The sequence below is a fragment of the Bos mutus genome, chromosome 25, assembly GCF_027580195.1.
Source record: "Bos mutus isolate GX-2022 chromosome 25, NWIPB_WYAK_1.1, whole genome shotgun sequence".
Lineage (NCBI taxonomy): Eukaryota > Metazoa > Chordata > Mammalia > Artiodactyla > Bovidae > Bos > Bos mutus.
The window spans coordinates 9,341,426-9,360,547 of NC_091641.1; the positions used below are offsets into that span (position 1 = coordinate 9,341,426).

At 43.7% G+C, this 19,122-nt stretch overlaps 1 protein-coding gene across 1 annotated transcript in view; it reads right to left on the bottom strand.

Moving 5' to 3' along the window:
- Positions 1 to 19,122, bottom strand: part of LOC102266843 (general transcription factor II-I repeat domain-containing protein 2) — a 46,735-nt gene that overhangs the window by 1,809 nt on the left and 25,804 nt on the right. The window contains 9 exon segments of the mRNA XM_005892858.2: positions 2,409 to 2,437; positions 2,990 to 3,173; positions 4,658 to 4,741; positions 5,044 to 5,121; positions 6,147 to 6,209; positions 7,657 to 7,713; positions 14,121 to 14,198; positions 18,316 to 18,359; positions 18,681 to 18,735. Of these exon segments, the coding sequence (XP_005892920.2) occupies positions 2,409 to 2,437; positions 2,990 to 3,173; positions 4,658 to 4,741; positions 5,044 to 5,121; positions 6,147 to 6,209; positions 7,657 to 7,713; positions 14,121 to 14,198; positions 18,316 to 18,359; positions 18,681 to 18,735 (672 nt within the window).

Sequence of the window (19,122 nt, forward strand, 5' to 3'; positions counted from 1 at the left end):
AACATCAGCAAAAGCATGATGACAAATGCAGGGGATAAGGTGGCTGGGGGGCGTGGGTTAACTGGAGAGTAACCCAACTCTGCAGAGGTGGGGGGTGGGGCTGGGGACACTCAGGGCCAGCGAACTATTGCCAAGGGAGCGTGGCCCCACGCTGGCTGGATCTTCAGATTTCTAAAGAAAACCTGGAAATGAATTTTTATGAAAAAGCCCCGGTTTTTCCGTATCAGCCACTAATTCCCTTTTTTAAAAGGTTGATGAGTCAAATGAAAGACGTCTTTGGTGAGGGTCAGTAAGTGGCTATGTTTGTTCCACCTGGTTTAAATGAGAATGATTTGAGATTGTATCTGCATTTTAACATATTGGGCTTCCCTGATGATTCAGCAGGTAAAGAATCTGCTTGCAATGCAGGAGACACAGAAGACTCAAGTTCGATCCCTGGGTCGGGAAGATCCCCTGGAGGAGGAAATGGCAGCCTACTCCAGCATTCTTGCCTGAAAAATCCCACAGACAGAGGAGCCTAGCGGGCTACAGTCCAAAGAGTTGGACATAATTTTTTTTCAATGGCTTTTCAAGAGAATTTTGAAATAACAGAGAAGGGGATGAGCACAGAAGGCATATGATTTACCTGCTATGAGTCCCAAAAGACACTGGGGACAGCCACAGACCCTCACAGAACTTACATGGTTTCAGTGTAAAGAAATGGGCCACAATGTACGTGAGCTTTGCTTCAAGAGAACACGGGTATAAAAATTCACTTTAAGGAAATGCAGACAGAGACGGTCAGTTCAGTAGTTGCCTGAGACTGGGGGTGGGGATGGGAAATGACTAGAAATGGGCAGGAGGAATCTTCAGGGGATGATGGAAATGTTCTAAGATTAGATTATGGTGACAGTTGCACAACTCTGTAACTTTACTGAGAAAAATCACTAGACTGTGTACAGTCTGCACAAGTGAATGTTATGGTATGTAAATTATGCCACAATAAAGCTCTTAAAAAGGTACAAAGCTATTTAGCAACCAGATGAATTTAGGAATAATAACTGTGCATTTGAAGAGAAGAGTTTTGCTTCCAAAAATTAAAAAAAAATTTTTTTTTTTGAGATGGACCATTTTTAAAGTCTTTATTGAATTTGTTACAAGATTACTTCTGTTTTAGGTTTTGACTTTTTTGGCCCTGAGGCATGTGGGATATCTTAGCTCCCTGACTAGGGATTGAACCTGCACCCCCAGCCCTGGAGGTGAAATTTTAACCACTGGATTTCCAAGGAAGTTCAGAGCTTCCAAAATTTAAGTGAGGAGGTTCTCTAGTGATTCAAACTTTTGGAACCATCTCTGCATTTTCTGCTTTTTTTTTTCTTTCTAGAGACACCTTATTTTTTAAAATTTACATTGAAACAGAGTTGACTTACAATGCTGTTGTGTTAGTTTCAGGTATTATATACATATGTTCTTTTTTAGACTCTTTTCCATTATAGGTTAATGCAAGATGGGTATAATTCCCTGTGCTATACAGCAGGTCTTTGACAGTTACATTGTCCGCTTTAATATCCAATAGGATTCTGACTTGCTTGCAAGGATTCTAGGGGAGACATGAAAAATATCTGGACTTCCCCAGTGGTCTAGTGCTTAAGATGAGCCTCTATTGCATGAGGCGTGGGTTCGATCCCTGACTGGGGAACTAAGATCCCACATACCGAGTGGTGCGGCCAAAAAAAAAGTTTTAAATTAAAGTGAAATTTAACAAGCAGAAAGGCTGGAACATTGCTCCATCAGAACAGAAGTCAGCCTCGGCACTGGCTGGAGCGGGTTCTGGGAGCCCTGCTGTGCCAGGCAGGAGCCCTGCTGGTTCTGAACCGTGGGGAGGTCAGTGGTTAGAGATTCTGGAGGCGGGGCTGCGGTGGCCAGGCAGGTACTATTTACCAACTAAGGTGGAGCAGCAGTAGTTCAGTATTATGAGCACCTTCCTCCACCATAAAGGACTCTTATAGAGTGTGGTGTGCTATCACACAGAGCAAGCTCCACCAAACTAATATGAGAAAAAAATGGCCTGGCTAAGAAAACACAAGCAACAGAATTAAAGCGCTTTATAAGAAGCAGAAAAAATGAACATAGAGAGCGACATGTTTTGGGACTTGTTGCTGGTGGTCCAATGGCTAGGATTCCAAGCTCCCAATGCAGAGGGCCCCGAGTTCGATCCCTGGTCGGGGAACTAGGTCCCACGTGCTGTAACTAAAGATCCTGCATGCCACAGCTAAGAACCAGAGCAGCTAAATAAATAAGTAAAAAGTGGCATGCTTTGCTCTGAGACTCAAGGCTCAGGAAGGAAGGACCCCATGGTGAGTGCCCCGAAGACAGCTCACACCTCACATCGAGGGCTGGAACCATCTTCTCTCCCCCGGAATACTCACCATTGCTGAGCTCAAGACCTGGAAGTGGTCTGAAGAGAAAAAGAGACATTGGTGAGTGCAACAAAGGGCACTTTTCCTGTCTTGTCCATTTAGTTCTATTTGACAAACTTTTGTGACATCAGCTACGGGCTAAAGTAAGACTGGTTGCCCAACGATTACCAAGAAATGGGCGCTAAAACACACAGCTCCCAGAAGCAGAAGCCGATGAACTGGGACTTCCCTGGTGGTCCAGTGGTTAAGAGTTCGAGCTCCCAATGCAGGGGGCCAGGGTTCGAGTCCTAGTCAGGGAACTAGAGCCCGTATGCTGAAACTAAGAGTTCCCACCTGCTGCAATGAGGATCCCACATGCCACAACTAAGACCCAGTGCAGTCAAATAAATAAATTAAAATAAATGTTTTTTTTAAAGGAACACCATGAGCTGAGTATGAGGGGCAGTATCACACAGCACTTGACTGACTTGACCGCTGGGACCCACCGCCCACCTTCTGGGGTGAGAATCCTGGTGCCCCCCGACTTGTCCACCTTGAGGAAGTTAGATCTGCAGCTCATTCTCATGACCCGGCAGGGAACCCTCATATACCTGATGACTGTGAATTTGATAAAGTCTGCGGCATCCAGGATTCTTCTCATGGAGCTGATTTCTAGGTAGCCGGGGGCTTTGAAGACCACCCCCGGGGGCATGCCGTCGATCACCACGCAGCCAGGGTTGAAGGTGATCTTCCGGTAGGGAACTTTCACAGGGAAGTCCACTCCAATGGCTTCACCTGCGGTGAGACGAGCATAAAGCCAGTTCAATTTGTTACTTGCTTCTCCCAAACCGAACTTTATCTTTAAGGTCAAGCTTTCAAAATTATTCACGTCAAGTGATAACAGTGGTGATCAGCCATTATTTTATTTTCCAGGTGTGCTAGGATGCAAGAGTGATTTTAGTGATTTTGGAAATTGGGAATGGGTAGGATAGCAGACTCGGTTTTACTATGCATGAAATAGGGATTGTCCACCTAAAAAGGTTTTCTGGGGATTAAATGATTCATCACATGTCAAACGCTAAAAACAATACTCAGCCATGGGAAGAAGTTGGTAAGTCAAAGATAGCTATGGTAGTTATTTTTTAAATTGAGATAAAATTGATATATAACATTATATTAGTTTTGGGTATACAATATAATGATTTGATAAAGATAGCTTTTTAAAACAATTTTTTATTGAAGTATAGTCAATTTATAATGTGTTCATTTCTGTTGTACAGCAAAGTGATTCAGTTATATATATATATATAACACACACACATTTTCTTTTTAAAATATTCTTTTCCACTATGGTTTATCTTAGGATATTGACTTTATTTTTCTTTGCTATACAGTGTGACCTTGCTGTTTATCCATTCTATTTATAAACGCTTACATCTGCTAACCCCAGCTTCCCACTCCATCCCTCCCCCAACCTCCTCCTCCTTGGCAACCACCAGAGTGTTCTCTACGTCCATGATTCTGTTTCAGAGATAGGCTCACTTGTGTCCTATTTGAGATTCCACAGGAGGTGATATCATATAGTATTTGTCTTTCTCTTTATGACTTACTTCACTTGGCGTGACAATCTCTAGTTGCATCCATGTTGCTGCAAATGGCATTATTTCATTTTTTTGTGTGTCTGAGCAGCATCCCATCAAACAGAGGTACTAGGTCTTCTTTATCCATTCATCTGTTGATGGACGTTTAGACTGTTTCCATGTCTTGGCTATTGTGAGTACTGCTGCTATGAACATAGGGGTGCATGTATCTTTTTGAATTATAGTTTTGTCTGGATATATGCCAGGAAATAGAATTGCCGGATCATATGGTAGTTCTATTTTTAGTTTTCTAAGGAATCCCTATATTGTCCCCCACAGTGGCTGCACCAACTTATTCCCACCAACAGTGTAGAAGGGTTCTCTTTTCTCCACAGCCTCTCCAGCATTTATCATTTGCAGATTTTTAAAATATGGCCATTCTGACTGGTGTGAAGTGGTACCTCATTGTGATTTTGAGTTGCATATCTCTAATAATAACGTTGAGCATCTCTTCATGTGCCTATTGGCCAAAAGATAGCTATTATTACTATTATGTAATTAGTGTTTCTGTGTAAAATACACCCTAATTTTGATCACAGCTCCTTAAGAGAAAGATCAATTTCTTAAAGTAATTAATTAGAAAGAAATATTTCAAATATATATTCAAAACTCTGAATATGCAACAATATAAAAACGTACCAAATTTTCGGCTAAAAAGGTCATTGACTTGCTCTCTTAGTTGTTTTATTTTTTCAAGGCTTGATAATCTTTCCTTCTCATTGTCTAAAAAAATTTAAAAAAAAGTTTATTTATGTATTTGCCCCCGACCCCAAAAGGCCATTGGAGAAAACCCCCATTAGCTCACGAGAAAGTACTTTACCTGGCTTATCAATTTACGTTTAGCAAAAAGTAAGCATTTTGTAAATTTGTAAATTTAAGGCATTAGAGATGTCTTTCCTTAGTTGACAGGGTGAACTTAGCAAAGAAATAGCTCCGAGAGGTTAACCCATGTCACAAAACAGTTAAAATATAATAAAATGAAAAACACAGTCTAACTTTTGACAAAATCAGATAGAATTCTATACCTGGGACTGTCACCTGAACGATGTTAAGGTCTTCAACACCTGCTGCAGAATTTGTAATATTGGGTGAACTGGTTTTTCCTTAAACAGAAATTGAAATTCAGAACTTATAGAAAATTAGACGACTTCTGCTCTAAAACTATCAAACTGCCATTCTGATCAGAAGGCCCGAGGAGGGAATTCCCGGTGACCTAGTGATTGTGACTTGGGGCTTTCACCGCCAAGGGCCGGGGTTCAGTGCCGGATGGGGAAGTAAGATTCTGCAAGCAGCCCAATGTGGCAAAAAAAAAAAAAAAGGCCAGACTAAATTTTTAAAACTCCAGAGAATATTTAGCTGTGGAATAACAAGCTGGCTTGGCATTAATTGATGTTTGAGTCTCTGCAGTTTAATCTCTATGTCAAAGGGGAAAGGGCCCCATGGCTTTTACTGAGTTTGTAGCCCCTGATACCTCACAGTCAGTCTACATTGATTTAAAAAGAAGACTGTTTAAAAATACATTTCCCGGGACTTCCCTAGTGGTCCAGTGGCTAAGACCCCAAGCTCCCAGGGGGCACAGGTTCATTCCCTGCTTGAGGAATTAAGATCCTGCATGCCACTTGGCCAAAGGAAAAGAAAAAAAAATCCCTTTATTGTTATTCTCAATTTAAGGAGGGGTGAAGAAAGGAAGACATATGAGTGCATACAAGAGAGCACTTAAGAAGCAGACGACCCATGAGAAATGATGAAACAAGACAGTCAAGGAAAAGCCCAGATGGGGTTAAATAGTAAAAGCGCAGCTGATATTATCACGGTCTGGTCAAATGACAGACACTACGCTCCCTTAAGTTCTACGTGAGAAATGAAATGAGCCCGTCTAGTCCTTTCTGAGGGACTCGGAGCTCAGTCCCTGTGTTCTGTGAACGATCAACTACTTGGATATCTGAGATTCTACGTCGGAGAGCAAGACCTCAGAAGGACATGAGGAGCCACCCCACCCTGCTCCTCCCTGCCCTGGTCACACACACACACACACATCGATTTCACTCTTTTCCCCGGAGCAGTCTTTTGAGGCAAAAGGAACGCTATACTTAGCAGTGCAAATTAGGCAAGGTTTTTGGCAACCAACCTTCAATTTTCACCTCAGCTTCAGGGTCCTCACTCGTTTCTGAAGGGACAAGTTGAGTAGAATCTTGAAAAAAAAATTTTCTAAAATGACATTCATTGTTACATATGCTCATGTTCCAATATTTTACTGCTTCTCTATCCCCAAAGTCGCTTATCCTGGCATTTTAAATGCATTCCATATTTAATAAACAGAGGTATAAACACAAAGGTAATTTTAATTTTAAAAGGGATAACAGAGTAATAAAAGTTTGCCTTAACTTACAGGGGATAAGGGGAGATAAGAAACTTTCAGGGAGCAAATGATACGAAGTTACCCACAGTAAGGGACACAGAATATTCTTCTCTTTGAGCTAATGGAATTCACTGGCAACAGTGTTTTCTGGTTGTTGTTGGGAATTACTGAGATTTTTCGAAAGCTATTTGCTCCTCTCTTATCCTGCCAGCAGCCCCCAGGTGATTCAAGGTCTATCATTACTTGGACTCATAATTGAGTTTTCTGCTGGATAAGAATTGTGACACGTACATCAAGTTGGCGTCACCGGACTCAATGGAAATGAGTCTGTGTAAGCTCCAGGAGATGGTGAAGGACAGGGAAGCCTGGATGCTGCAGTTCACGGGGTTGCAAAGAGCTGGACACAACTGAGCGACCGAACAACAGCAACAACATACACGTTCTACATACAGACAAGAGCCTGGCTAGATTATCTCACCTGACGGGCTCATTTTAGAAAGATCTGTCAGTTGTTACATTAATCAATTGTTAGTAAAAGAAGAAAAGACTAGAACACAACTGTTTTGATTTTGTACTGTCGTCGTATGAGATGCAACCTTTAGGGAAAAATGGCTGAAGGCACATTGGGCTGCGTGTGCTGTTCTTGCAGCTTCTTCTGAATCTATTGTTCAGTTGCTAAGCTGTGTCTGACTCTTTGCGACCCCATGGACTGTAGTCCACAGGGCACCTCTGTCCATGGCATTTCCCAGGCAAGAATATTGGAGTGGGTTACCATTTCCTTCTCCAGGGGATCTTCCCGACCCGGGGATCGACTATAACTCCTTTAAAATAAAAAGGTTTCAGGGAGTTTTCTGGTGGCCTAGGGGTTAGGCCTGGGCTTTCTGGGCTTTCACTACCATGGTGTGGGTTTTAATCCCTGCCTAGGGAATTGAAATCTGGTAGGCCTTGTGGTTCGGTCAATAAAGAAAGAATAAAGGGACTGGCATAAAATGGAAAACTTTTAAAAATCAAACAAGGAGCTCCCCTGGCAGTCCAGTGGTTCAGACTTCACCCTCCAGAGCAGGGGGTTTGGGTTTGATCTCTGGTCGGGGAGCTGAGATCCCACAAGCCTCGGGGCCAAAAAACCAAAACATAAAACAGAAGCAGTATTGTAACGAATTCAATAAAGACTTTTAAAAAATGGTTCATATCAAAATAGTCTTTTAAGAAAAAGTTTATTCTCTGCAAAATACTGTAAACTAAAAAAAAAAAGAGAGAGAGAATGCCTCAATTTTCTAACCTTCCATTGGTAATTCCGTTTCTATTACTTCAGTGCCTGCAGAAGAATGACGGCTCTCTGAAAGGAAAGCAAACAATATATTAAAAAGGCAGAAACACATATTTTAAAAAAGACATCATTTGAAACTAAGGCAAAGAATTCAAGACCCACAAAGGAATACCCACGAAATATTTATAGACTCCTTGAAATAGAATTCATACAAATGATCCTTTCTTTATGCTTTTTTTCCCCTTAACCTATGCTTTGGAAAAACTTAAAACATAGAAAAGCAGAGAGAAGGCAAAATGAGGCCATTTGTCCATCCTCCAGCATCAAGTCATCGACTCAGGTCATTCTATCTGTGCCCCAACCACCGCCCCCCCGGCTGCTGTTGTTTAGTCACTCAGTCGTGTCAGATCTTTGCAACCCCATGGACTGCAGCACACCAGCCTTCCCTGTCTTTCAGTCTCCCTGAGTTTGCTCAAACTCATGTCTCTCGAGTCGGTGATGCCATCCAACCATCTCATCCTCTGTCGTCCCCTTCTCCTGCCATCAGTCTTTCCCAGCATCAGGGTCTTTTCCAATGTGTCGGCTCTTCACGCCAGGTGGCCAAAGTATTGGAGCTTCAGCTTCAGCATCAGTCCTTCCACGAATATTCAGGGTTGGTTGCCTTTAGGATGGACTGGTTTGATCTCCTTGCAGTCCAAGGGACCCTCAAGAGTCTTCTCGCACCACAGTTTGAAAGCATCAATTGTTTGAAGCTCAGCCTTCTTTAGGATCCAACTCTCACGATCACTGGAAGAAGTGTGCCTTTGAGTAGACGAACTTTGTGGGCCAAGAAAAGTAAGGGCCCCATTGGTGGTGCACTGTGAATCTCGGAATGCAGTGTGCAAACGCCTGCGCTGGAGGAGTCCATCTCTCTTCTGTTAGCGACACCGTATCGCGACGACCCACACAACGAACAATTGTCATCATCGTCTCATATCTAGTCAGTGTTCAACTTTCCTCAATTCTCATACCTGTCTTTGAAAAAAAAAGACACTTTATACTGGAAGTAGTTTTAAACTTACGGGAAAGTTGCAAAAATAAAATAGTACAAAAAAGATCCATCTACCCTTTACTCAGATAGCAAAATGCTAATAATTTACCGTTTGTGATCTTTGTCTTTCCCGATCTCTGGCTCCAGATGGAGACACACATCTGGATTTCTTTTTTGATCTTGCCTAATTGCTCTGCTTAGGACCTCCAATACAGTGTTGAAAAGAAGTGGCAAGAACAGACATGTTTTGTTTTTTTTTAATTAATCATTATTTTTCACTGTGCTGGGTCTTTGTCGCTGCGTGCAGGCTTTCTCTCGCTGCAGAGAGAGGGGCTACTCTTCCTTGCCGTGCGCGGGCTTTTCACTGCGGTGGTTTCTCTCATTGTGGAACACAGGGCCCAGGTGCGGGGGCTTCAGTAGTTGCGGTGTGCGAGCTTAGCTGCCCCGCAGCACGTGGGACCTTTCTGAGTCAGATGTCGAACCCATGTCCCCTGCATTGGCAGACATATTCTTAACCAATGGGCCACCAAAGAAGTCCCTGACATACTTGTCTTGTTCCTGGTCTTAGGGGGAAAGTCTTCAATCTTTAAGTATAACATGATCTATATAAGTTTTTAAATAGACGCTTTTAATTATGTTGAAAAAGTTCCCTTCAGTTCCTAGTTTCTTGAGCGTTTTTTAAAAATCATGAAAGGTATTAGATTTTGTCAAATGCCTTTTTCCTACATCTACGAGGACAATCGTGTGGGTTTTGTCCTTTATTCATTATGTTGCTCTTCTGTTGACTCATTTCCATAAGTTGAGCTAATCTTGCCTTCCTAGGAGCAATCACTATATGGTCACTGTGTGGTCAGGCCATTCAAGATGGCTGTTCTCTTGCTCTTAGTACATCTCCCCACTCAACCAGACCCTGCTTCACCCACAGGACTACCTCCATCCTCTTGCTGCTGCTAAGTCACTTCAGTCGTGTCCGACTCTGTGTGACCCCATAGACGGCAGCCCACCAGGCTCCCCCGTCCCTGGGATTCTCCAGGCAAGAACACTGGAGTGGGTTGCCATTTCCTTTTCCATCCTCTTAATTGGGGCTTAATTAGTAACTACCTACCTCGCTTGCCCCCTATCCCAACTGTTGGTTTCCCCGGTAACCAAAGAGCCAGTCTGATGTCAGTTCCTCCCTATAAATGAAAGCCTCCTCCTCCGAGTTAGCGAAGGTTGCTGTCACTTCTTGTCTGCTGTTTGCTGCACAAAGTGCGTGTTGCTTCAGGACTTTGCTTCAGATGTGTAAGATCCCTTATCCAATAAGCCACTGATGTCTTTGTCGCTGGGCTTTTTCTTTGTTCTCAAGGTTTGCAGGCCTGAGGCGGAGGTACATACCCAACAGGTATGGATGTATAAACTTATGACTGTTTTATTGAGGATTTTTGTTTATCTGTTAATAAGCGATATTGTTCTGTAGTTTCCTTGTGCTCTTTGGTCTGGTTTTTGTATCAGGGTGATACTGGCTTAACAGAATGAGTCGAGAAGTATTCCCTCCTCTATTTTCTGTAAGAGTTTTTGAAGTTGTGGTGTTCATTCTTTAAACATTTGGTAGAATTCACCAGTGAAGTCACCTGATCCTGGGCGTTTGTTTGTAGGAAGCTTTTCAACGACTATTCAAAATTCTTGTTACGTGACTGTTCAAAATTTGTGTTTTATCTTTAGTCAGTTTCAGTAATTTGTCCATTTCATTTAGGTGACTCAACTTGTTGGCATACAATTGTTTACTATTTGTGATAGGCAGATGACCGCCCCCCCCTGCAAAAAAAAAGATATCCAAAACCTGTGAATTTTTATGTTACATGGCAAGGGGAAGATAGGATTAGGTGTCCTCATTGATAACCTTCAGAAAAGATTATCCTGCATTATCCAGCTGGGCTCTGTGTAATCAATGTTCAGAGTATTTCAGTGTGGAAAAGGAAGACAGAAAGATCAGTGTTGCAGTGATGTATTTTGGGAAAGGCTACATTAATTTCTTGACCTTGGACCTCTTGTTCTTGGGCTCCTTGACCTTGACCTTGTTCCCTTGTCCTGGAAGCCTTTCCCCCCACATCACGCCACGTCGGCCGGGAAGAGGCCAGAATGGTAGTGGTGCTCTGACATCCATCCACATCAAGGCAGCCTGGGTGCAGTACAGCTCAGCAAAGCTTACACAGGGTGTTCTTCATTTCCTGGAAGAGATGGGTCCCTGCAGACCTAAAAGACCTACGGGACGTCCATGGGCTTCACGTGGGCCAGGATACTATATGAACCTGTGTAGACGTTGTGTCGGGGGTCTTCTGAGAGATCTGTGTTACAGATGGATCATGAGGTCCTGGTGTGTGTGTGGGGTAGCTTCTGAGCACTTGTGGGGCCATGGCTGACTTCACTGGGGGCTCCCTAGGGGCCAGTCGCCATTCTGAGCAGGTCACATTGATGGTCTTTTTGGATTTAAAACTATCTCCCTTACTTAAAGGAGACAGAAGGATATCAATACTTCAGCATGTATTTAACCTAAGTGGTTATAAAAACATTCAGTGCTATGGAATATCGTCCATGATGTCAGGCAATCTGGAGCTTTTTTGGTATCAAGAAGGAAGCTGTTCTACAAAGATGTCTTGAATGGTTCTGTCATTTTCAAGCCAAGTGGAAGAAAGACTATAAAGTCATACATTTAATGTAAATATTTCTCTTCAAACAATGTACTTCTTTCTGAAAAGTTAAAATAGAGTGATTGCAGGTGCATCTAATTTATTTATTTCACTGATGCCTTTCAGAGCAGAATCTGTAAGTATCCTATCCCTGATTGTACACAATTTGATCATTTAAGTTCAAAAATACATTCTTGGGAATTAAGAATTTGTTTCTAAATGACTATTGTTTCAAACAACAGTCATTTAGAAACAAATGTTACACTGATTCTTCATACTGAATTCAGCAAGCACATCTGAATGTCCAGGATGTACAAAGTCCCGGGCTTGGGACTCCAGGGCGGGAGTAAGATGCTATGTTTCCTGCCACTAGCTGAGGGAGTCCTCGGCAAAAGCATAAATATAGGACTTCCCTGGCGGTCCAGGGGTTAAGACTCCACCCGTCCAATGTGGGCGGGCATGGCTTCGATCCCTGGTTGGGGCACTAAGATGGCACATGCTGTTTGGTGTGCCCAAAAAAAAAAAAAAAAAAAAAAAGGCAAAAATAGAACACAGCAGGTCACACTAAATGCTGGAAGCTCCTGCAGGAGTTGAGGTTCTGACTGTGCCCAGAAAGAAGGGGGACGCTCCTCAGAAGTCTGCAGGATAGGAAGGAGAGCCACAGCGAGGGATCAGCTTATATAAAAGCCCCGTGGAAGGGGGACTCGGGGCCATGTACAAGGAACCACAGACAGAGCACGTGACTGAAGAACAGAGGGAGGGTGATGGTGGGGGAGGCAGATGACACAGGAGGGAACACCAGAAAGAGCAGCAGGGGTACTTTCCTGGCGGTCAAGTGGTTAAGATTCTGAGCTTCCGCTGCCTGGGGCACAGGTGTGATCCCTGGTCTGCTCACAATCCGCCTGCAATGCAGGAGACCCTAGTTGAATTCCTGGGTTGGGAAGATCTGCTGGAGAAGGGATAGGCTACCCACTCTAGTATTCTTGGGTTTCCCTTGTGGCTCAGCTGGTAAAGAATCTGCCCGCAATGTGTAAGACCTGGGTTTGATCCCTGGGTTGGGAAGATCCCCTGCTGAAGGGAACGGCTACCCACTCCAGTATTCTGGCTTGGAGAATTCCATGGACTGTGTAGTCCATGGGGTCTGAGCAATTTTCACCTCTAGGGCTTCTCTGGTGGCTCAGGTAGAGTCTGCCTGCAGTGCAGGAGACCCAGGTTCAATCCCTGGTTTGGGAAGATCTCCTGGAGAAGGAAATGACAATCCACTCCAATATTCTTGCTTGGAAAATCCCATGGATGGAGGAGCCTGGCAGGCTACAGTTCATGGGGTTGCAAAGAGTCAGACATAACCGAGCTACTTCACTCTCTCTCTCTCAGGGAGCTAAGATCCTGCATGCCTCATGGGGTAGCCAAAAAAGAAAAGGAACAGTAGGAACATGGAAGGAAACTGGGACTTTACAGGTGATACGGAGCCACAGACAATGTGAATGGGGGAGAGACGTGAACAGATCCCAGCTTTCAAAGAATACATAATTGGGGTGGGTTAGGATGTATGGGCAGACAAGGAGATGGCACCCACTCCAGTACTCTTGCCTGGAAAATCCCATGGATGAAGGAGCCTGGTAGGCTGCAGTCCATGGGGTTGCTAAGAGTTGGACACGACTGAGCGACTTCCCTTTCACTTTTCACTTTCATGCATTGGAGAAGGAAATGGCAACCCACTCCAGTGTTCTTGCCTGGAGAATCCCAGGGACGGGGGAGCCTGGTGGGCTGCCGTCTATGGGGTCACACAGAGTCGGACACAACTGAAGTGACTTAGCAGCAGCAGCAGGATGTATGGGATGGGCTGAGAAGAGATCCTCTGCCCCTCTGCCCAGATGTAAGGAGACTGGTCGTGGGGCACAGGGCAGGAGGGGGCAGAAGAGGGTGGGTGGGGTTGGCCCACGACAGAGCAATTACAACAGAACTTCCGTTGGTCTCTGCCTTTTAGATCTTTTGGAAAAGGTGTTTTTAGTAAAACTTACAGAGCTAAGTAATGCTGCAGGAAAATTCCAAAGTTTATGATTTTGTAGGAAACATTTTCAATCTGATAATGTTTGAGGAAGTAATTGCAAATCGTCCTACACTCTGCAGTGGAGCTGGAAGATGGAGAAAGGATTGGAACACTGTGCAGTTGTCATAGCAATAAGACGGTATCCTGTCACCATGAGGGCCCCAGCTGACCATCAACCATCATCAGCTGGGGGCTGGCAGGATTCTTTGCGTGGAGAACAGAGCCACCCAACCGCATAGACCACCCCACCTGCACCACCTTTGGAATGTTTGTGCATTTGATAACAACCATCTTCTTCCTGTTGAATTTATATGCTGGCAGGGAACTCATATGCTGCCTTTCTAGTAAAAAAAGGCACTTGAGTTTCTTAACTCTGTCTCCATCTCTTTTATCTTAATATCTTCTCAGCAACTCAGACTGGACAGAAGCAGCTTAAGAGGGGAATATTTTAGAACACACAAAACAATACTTAATAGACAAACTCAAGTAAAAGGCAGCCTGAAATACCTTTACAGTCACGTATGCCCAGAATCATATGGATTCAGGCTACGTATTAATACAATCCATTTTATGACTGTGAAATTGTTCACCTTAATGTCACTGTGCTAGATTCTACATAAATATACATGGATCTTTATGACTCTTTGCTTATTTGTTCAGATGAGCACTAATTAAAAGTTTCCATCACAGACAACTTTTAGAGAAGAAAGTTATTATAAAATGGCATTACCTTGCATACTATATTCATAGTAATTAGGATCTTCTGATTCTTTCTTGACTGACACAACTTCTGCTTTCAGTGAAATACCTTGGAATGCAATGGAAATTATAAAATGATGCGTTAAACTCACCAACAGAGATGTGACCAGCTAATATCCCTTCCAGGTTGTTTAACACAGTAACACTGTGGTCAGCAAAAGAACCTGTAGCTCATGCGCTATGAACGGATGGGTTAATCCACATAAAAATATAACACAGCATAAAAGAAATGAAAGACTGAGGGAGGGAGGGAAAGAAGAGAAGGAGAAAGAGGTCTAGTTCCCAGTTTGGAGAGATTCTCCCTTTCAAGATGGCTGAATATGTACATGTATTTACATGAAATACTGTAAATCTTCTTCTGTAATGGGGCCTGAATTGGCACAGATTATCTTAATTTACTTATTACAACAGGATGAATTTCAAAAGCTGGGGAAACTACATTAGTAAAACCCAAAGGCTTTATCAGGGAAAGGTGTGGGAGATGGCAAAAATTAGCCACAGATGTCTCCCATCCCAGTATACACACCTGTTTGCAACCTAACTTTCCCACTCCTGTTTTCTCCAAGTGGAAAACTACCCGCCTTGTAAACCTGGGGTGGCCATGTGACTTGCTTCGGCCAATGGGATGTAGACAGAGGTTTGAAATGTGCCTGGGGCTCCGCTTCTGTTGTTTTTGGAGCAGAGCTGCCAGGTGAATGAACCTGGAGGATGTGAGGCTCAGAGGAGAGAGACTCAGCTCTGCTGCCTGAGGCCGCGACCCCGGAGGACGGCCAGCCCAGCCCAGAGGACAGCCTGGTCCACACACAGACGTGTGAGAGAGATGGAATCACGGTTTGAAGCCACTAAGTTCTGGGGTGCAGGCGGTCTTTTATACTGCAATAGATAACTGATACTGAAGTATACATATAATCTAACTGTGGAAGTTAACAGAGGCAAAAACAGTAATTGTGACACAGCTTGGCATTTCACTGTTCAGCATTAATTAACAAGTTCCGGGGTGGGGGTGGGGGCCTTCTGAAATTAACAGCTCTGTTGGCATAGGGATAGTGAGATGGGGTATTAAAGAATGTGATTATCAAAAGGGCTTCCCTGGTGGCTCAGCTGGTAAAGAATCTGCCTGCAATGCGTGAGACCTGGGTTCTTCCCCTGGGTTGGGAAGATCCCCTGGAGAAGGGAAAGGCTACCCACTCCAGTATTCTGGCCTGGAGAATTCCAAGGACTGTATAGTCCATGGGGTAGCAAAGAGTCAGACACGACGGAGCGACTTTCACTTTTCACATATCACTAGCCTGAATTTTTGTTTGAAACGTGTATAGCTTTTGTAACTTACAAACTTCTAGGTACAATTTCCAAGTTGATTAGGCACTAATGCCTGTACTCAAACATCTGATAAATGTGTGACGGCTGGGCTGTCAAAGAAAAACGCCTGTTCATTGCAGGCAACTGAAAGCAGATTTGAAGCTGCGGAATGCACAATGTGTTTGAAATGGTAATGAAAACGGGCTGGCTTCAGCTTTTCCTCAACACACGAGGCGGAAATTCAAAAGGCAGAACCCGGTTAAACAGCTGTTCGGTGCGTCAGGTGCTACACAGACGTCGTGGGAAGTAAGGCCAAGGGATGGTCAGCTCTCACAAGCCTGTAGGCAGCTGGAAGCGATTCGTACCATGAAATTCACAGCAGAAAGTCACATTATTAGGGAACACATATTTTATCTTAAGGGGAACCACATCTCCAAACAGAGACCTCCACAAAAGAGGCCTATTTTAAGGCCAGTGGGAATGACTCATCCACCCTACAGCTGGTGAGGAAGGAGAGGGGGGCGGGGGCGGGCGAGGGGCATGGTTCCGTGAAAGGGCCCCCCTCAGGGAGGGCTAACAACCCCTCACTCTCATCCCATCTGTTTTCCCAGTTTCTGACAGGAGACTGTGGCTTGGGGGTTTTAAATTCTCTGTGACCAACAGAGACACAGGCAGAATGTATCTGAAATGCATTCCTGTATCTTGAAATGCATCATGGCTAAGATTACAGGGGCTTCTCTGGCGGCTCAGCGGTACAGAATCCGTCTGTAATGCAAGAGACACAGGAGATGAGGGTTTGATCCCTGGATCAGGAAGACATCCTGATGGAGGAAATGGCAACCCACTCCAGTATTCTTTCCTGGGAAAGCCCATGGACAGAGGAGCCTGGTGGGCCACAGTCCATAGGGTCACAAAGAGTCGCACATGACTGAGCGCACACACATCCCTAAGATTAAAGGGGCATCATGTGTAAGGGGGATGAAGACTACACAGCTGAATTCTAGCTGGAATCCTCGGCTCCTCCTGACTTGTGTTGGTTTTACCCAGAATAACTACAATGGACATGCACTCTTATTTTTCAGACCATGGTATTTAAGGTGGAGCTTCCACCAAGCACACATTTCCATGTAGACAGGAGTGACCCTGGTGTACGACAAGGGACGGGTCAGGCTCTCTTGCCCCGAGGGACTGGGGGAGGCAGCCGGGCATAAACCACGCCCTGACACCTTCAGAAACGTGGATGCTCTGACCTCCATTTCACTGAAGATAAAGTCTCTCTCTGCCTTTCCTCTACATGTAGTCTTAATGTTGAATATTTTTCTTTTAGATTCTCTCATTTAACTTTTGGAAGTTTGGAACTGTTTATTTTTAGATTGCTTTTCTAAACATCATTAAATTCTAGTTTTACCCCCTTATGGTAGTAGGTGGTTTAGTTACTAAGTCATGTCCAACTCTTTCTTCCCCAGGGACTGTGTGCCTCCAGGCTCCTCTGTCCATGGGATTCTCCAGGCAAGAATACTGGAGTGGGTTGCCATTTCCTTCTCTAGGGGATCTTCCCGACCCAGGGATCAAATTCTTGTCTTCTGCATTGCAGGCAGATTCTCTACCGCTGAGCCACCAGGGAAGCCCTTTACCTCCTTATAGCCAGTTTGCATTCATCTTTACCTTTCGGAGGTTTGAGGTTTAGTTTTATGTACTTGTTTATTTTAGGCTGCCTAAGCTTTTAACTTCTAATGCTTTCAATATTTTTCCATTCCTTGATTAAACATTTGACTTTTAAATTTTTTTCTATTTTTAACCTTTAACATTTTCCCCTAATGCCATTTTTCTTTTTTCTTTTCTTTTTTGAGAAGTGGGAGAGGCAGGGATGGGGGTTAACTGCTCTCACCCATCAAAGAGGGATTTCTTTTCTGCCAATATAGATTATCGTAGTAATGCATGTCTATTGTAGAACATTTAGAAATTACAGAGTGTAAGAAAGCAATAAAACAAGTTGTTTATTCATACTTTATTCATAAATCAAATTCATAATTCCAAATGTATAAGACTTTTTTACCTATTTAACAGTCAAGTTCTAATTTCCATACGATTAAAATAACACTTTACATACAAATATATCTACTTAGTGACCCCAGGGACTGTAGCCTGCCAGGATCCTCTGTCCATGGAATTCTCCAGGCCAGAATACTGGAGTGGGTAGCCGTTCCCTTTTCTAGGGGATCTTCCTAACCCAGGGACCAAACCCAGGTCTCCCACATTGCAGGTGGATTCTTTACTGTCTGAACCACCAAGGAAGCCCAATAACATTTTAGTACCCAGTATTTATTGAACTAGAAGACTTTTTTCTAGATATTTGAGTAAAATATGATTCTGCAAATAAGGCCACAGTTGAGGTTAACTGGATTTTCTACATGGACCAATAGACCATCTGAAAATTAAAGACAGTTTTATTCATTATTCCCAATCATATACCATATATTTCCTTTTCTTGTCTTATTGCATTAACTAGGACTTTCAGTATGATACTGAAAGGGAGTGATGAGAGGGGACATCCTTCCTGATCTTGGAAAAATTATAGTTTCTCATCATTAAATATGATGTCAGCTATAGGTTTTTTGAAGAATTTTTTAATCAAGTTGAGGAAGTTCCTCTCTAGTCCTGCTTTACTGAAAGTACCATTTTTACAAAAAATGTGAAGTGAAACTGAAAGTTGCTCAGTCGTGTCTGACTCTTTGAGACCCATGGACTGTAGCCCGCCAGGCTCCTCTGTCAATGGAATTCTCAGGCCAAAATACTGCAGTGGGTATTAAAAGGAGTCAAATAATGACCTGCTGAATAGCTCATTCTACAAGCATCAGTATACATACCAGAATCTTCCATGGGTTCAGTCTTCACACGGATGGGGGTGCAGCTAAAAGGAGAAGGGAACGCTGGTCAAGATGGGCAGGAAAAGAACTGCCCACAGGCATCTGGACACACTGAGCCCACTCCCCAGATCTCCGTGATGTCACGGTACCCCGCCCCTCATCAAACTGAATGCACAGCTACCTCGACTTTAATTTCATAAAGTTAAATGACACCATGAAGAAAGTTAAAGGTGTCAACAGAATATAGTTTCATAACCCCAAACATCCCTTTGAATAAGGAATATGTAACAAAATAAGCCATTCCATACTCTAAACACTAACACATTGGGTTTAGATGTGGAGTTAATATTTTATTTGTCCCTTACCTTTCACTTGGTGATGTCACTGACTTATCAGTGTCAGTTACCACCCCAGGCCCACCTGTGCAGGAGTAAAAAGACACACGCTAGCTGGTTTCATGCATCCTGAAACATGACAAAGGCGTATAAAGGGAAGGCAAATACAGAGAGGACCGAACTCCAGGTTCCAGGTCATCAGAGAAGGGCAGCAGAGAGACCAGCTCAAAGCAGCCCCCAAGGCTTGGGCGACTTGTGTGGGCAAGATAGGGGCTGAGCAGCAGATGGGGCCAGAGTGACCTCCAGCAGGTTACTAAGCCTCCCCATGCCTCAGTTTCCTCATCTGAGGATGGTGGTTGAGTAAGGATTAATTCATCCATGCAAGGTGCTTAGAACAGTGTCCATCACAGAATGTGTCAGCAGTTATTATCATTATTCTGTAGGGACAACACAAGCCTCCTGGGACAGCGGT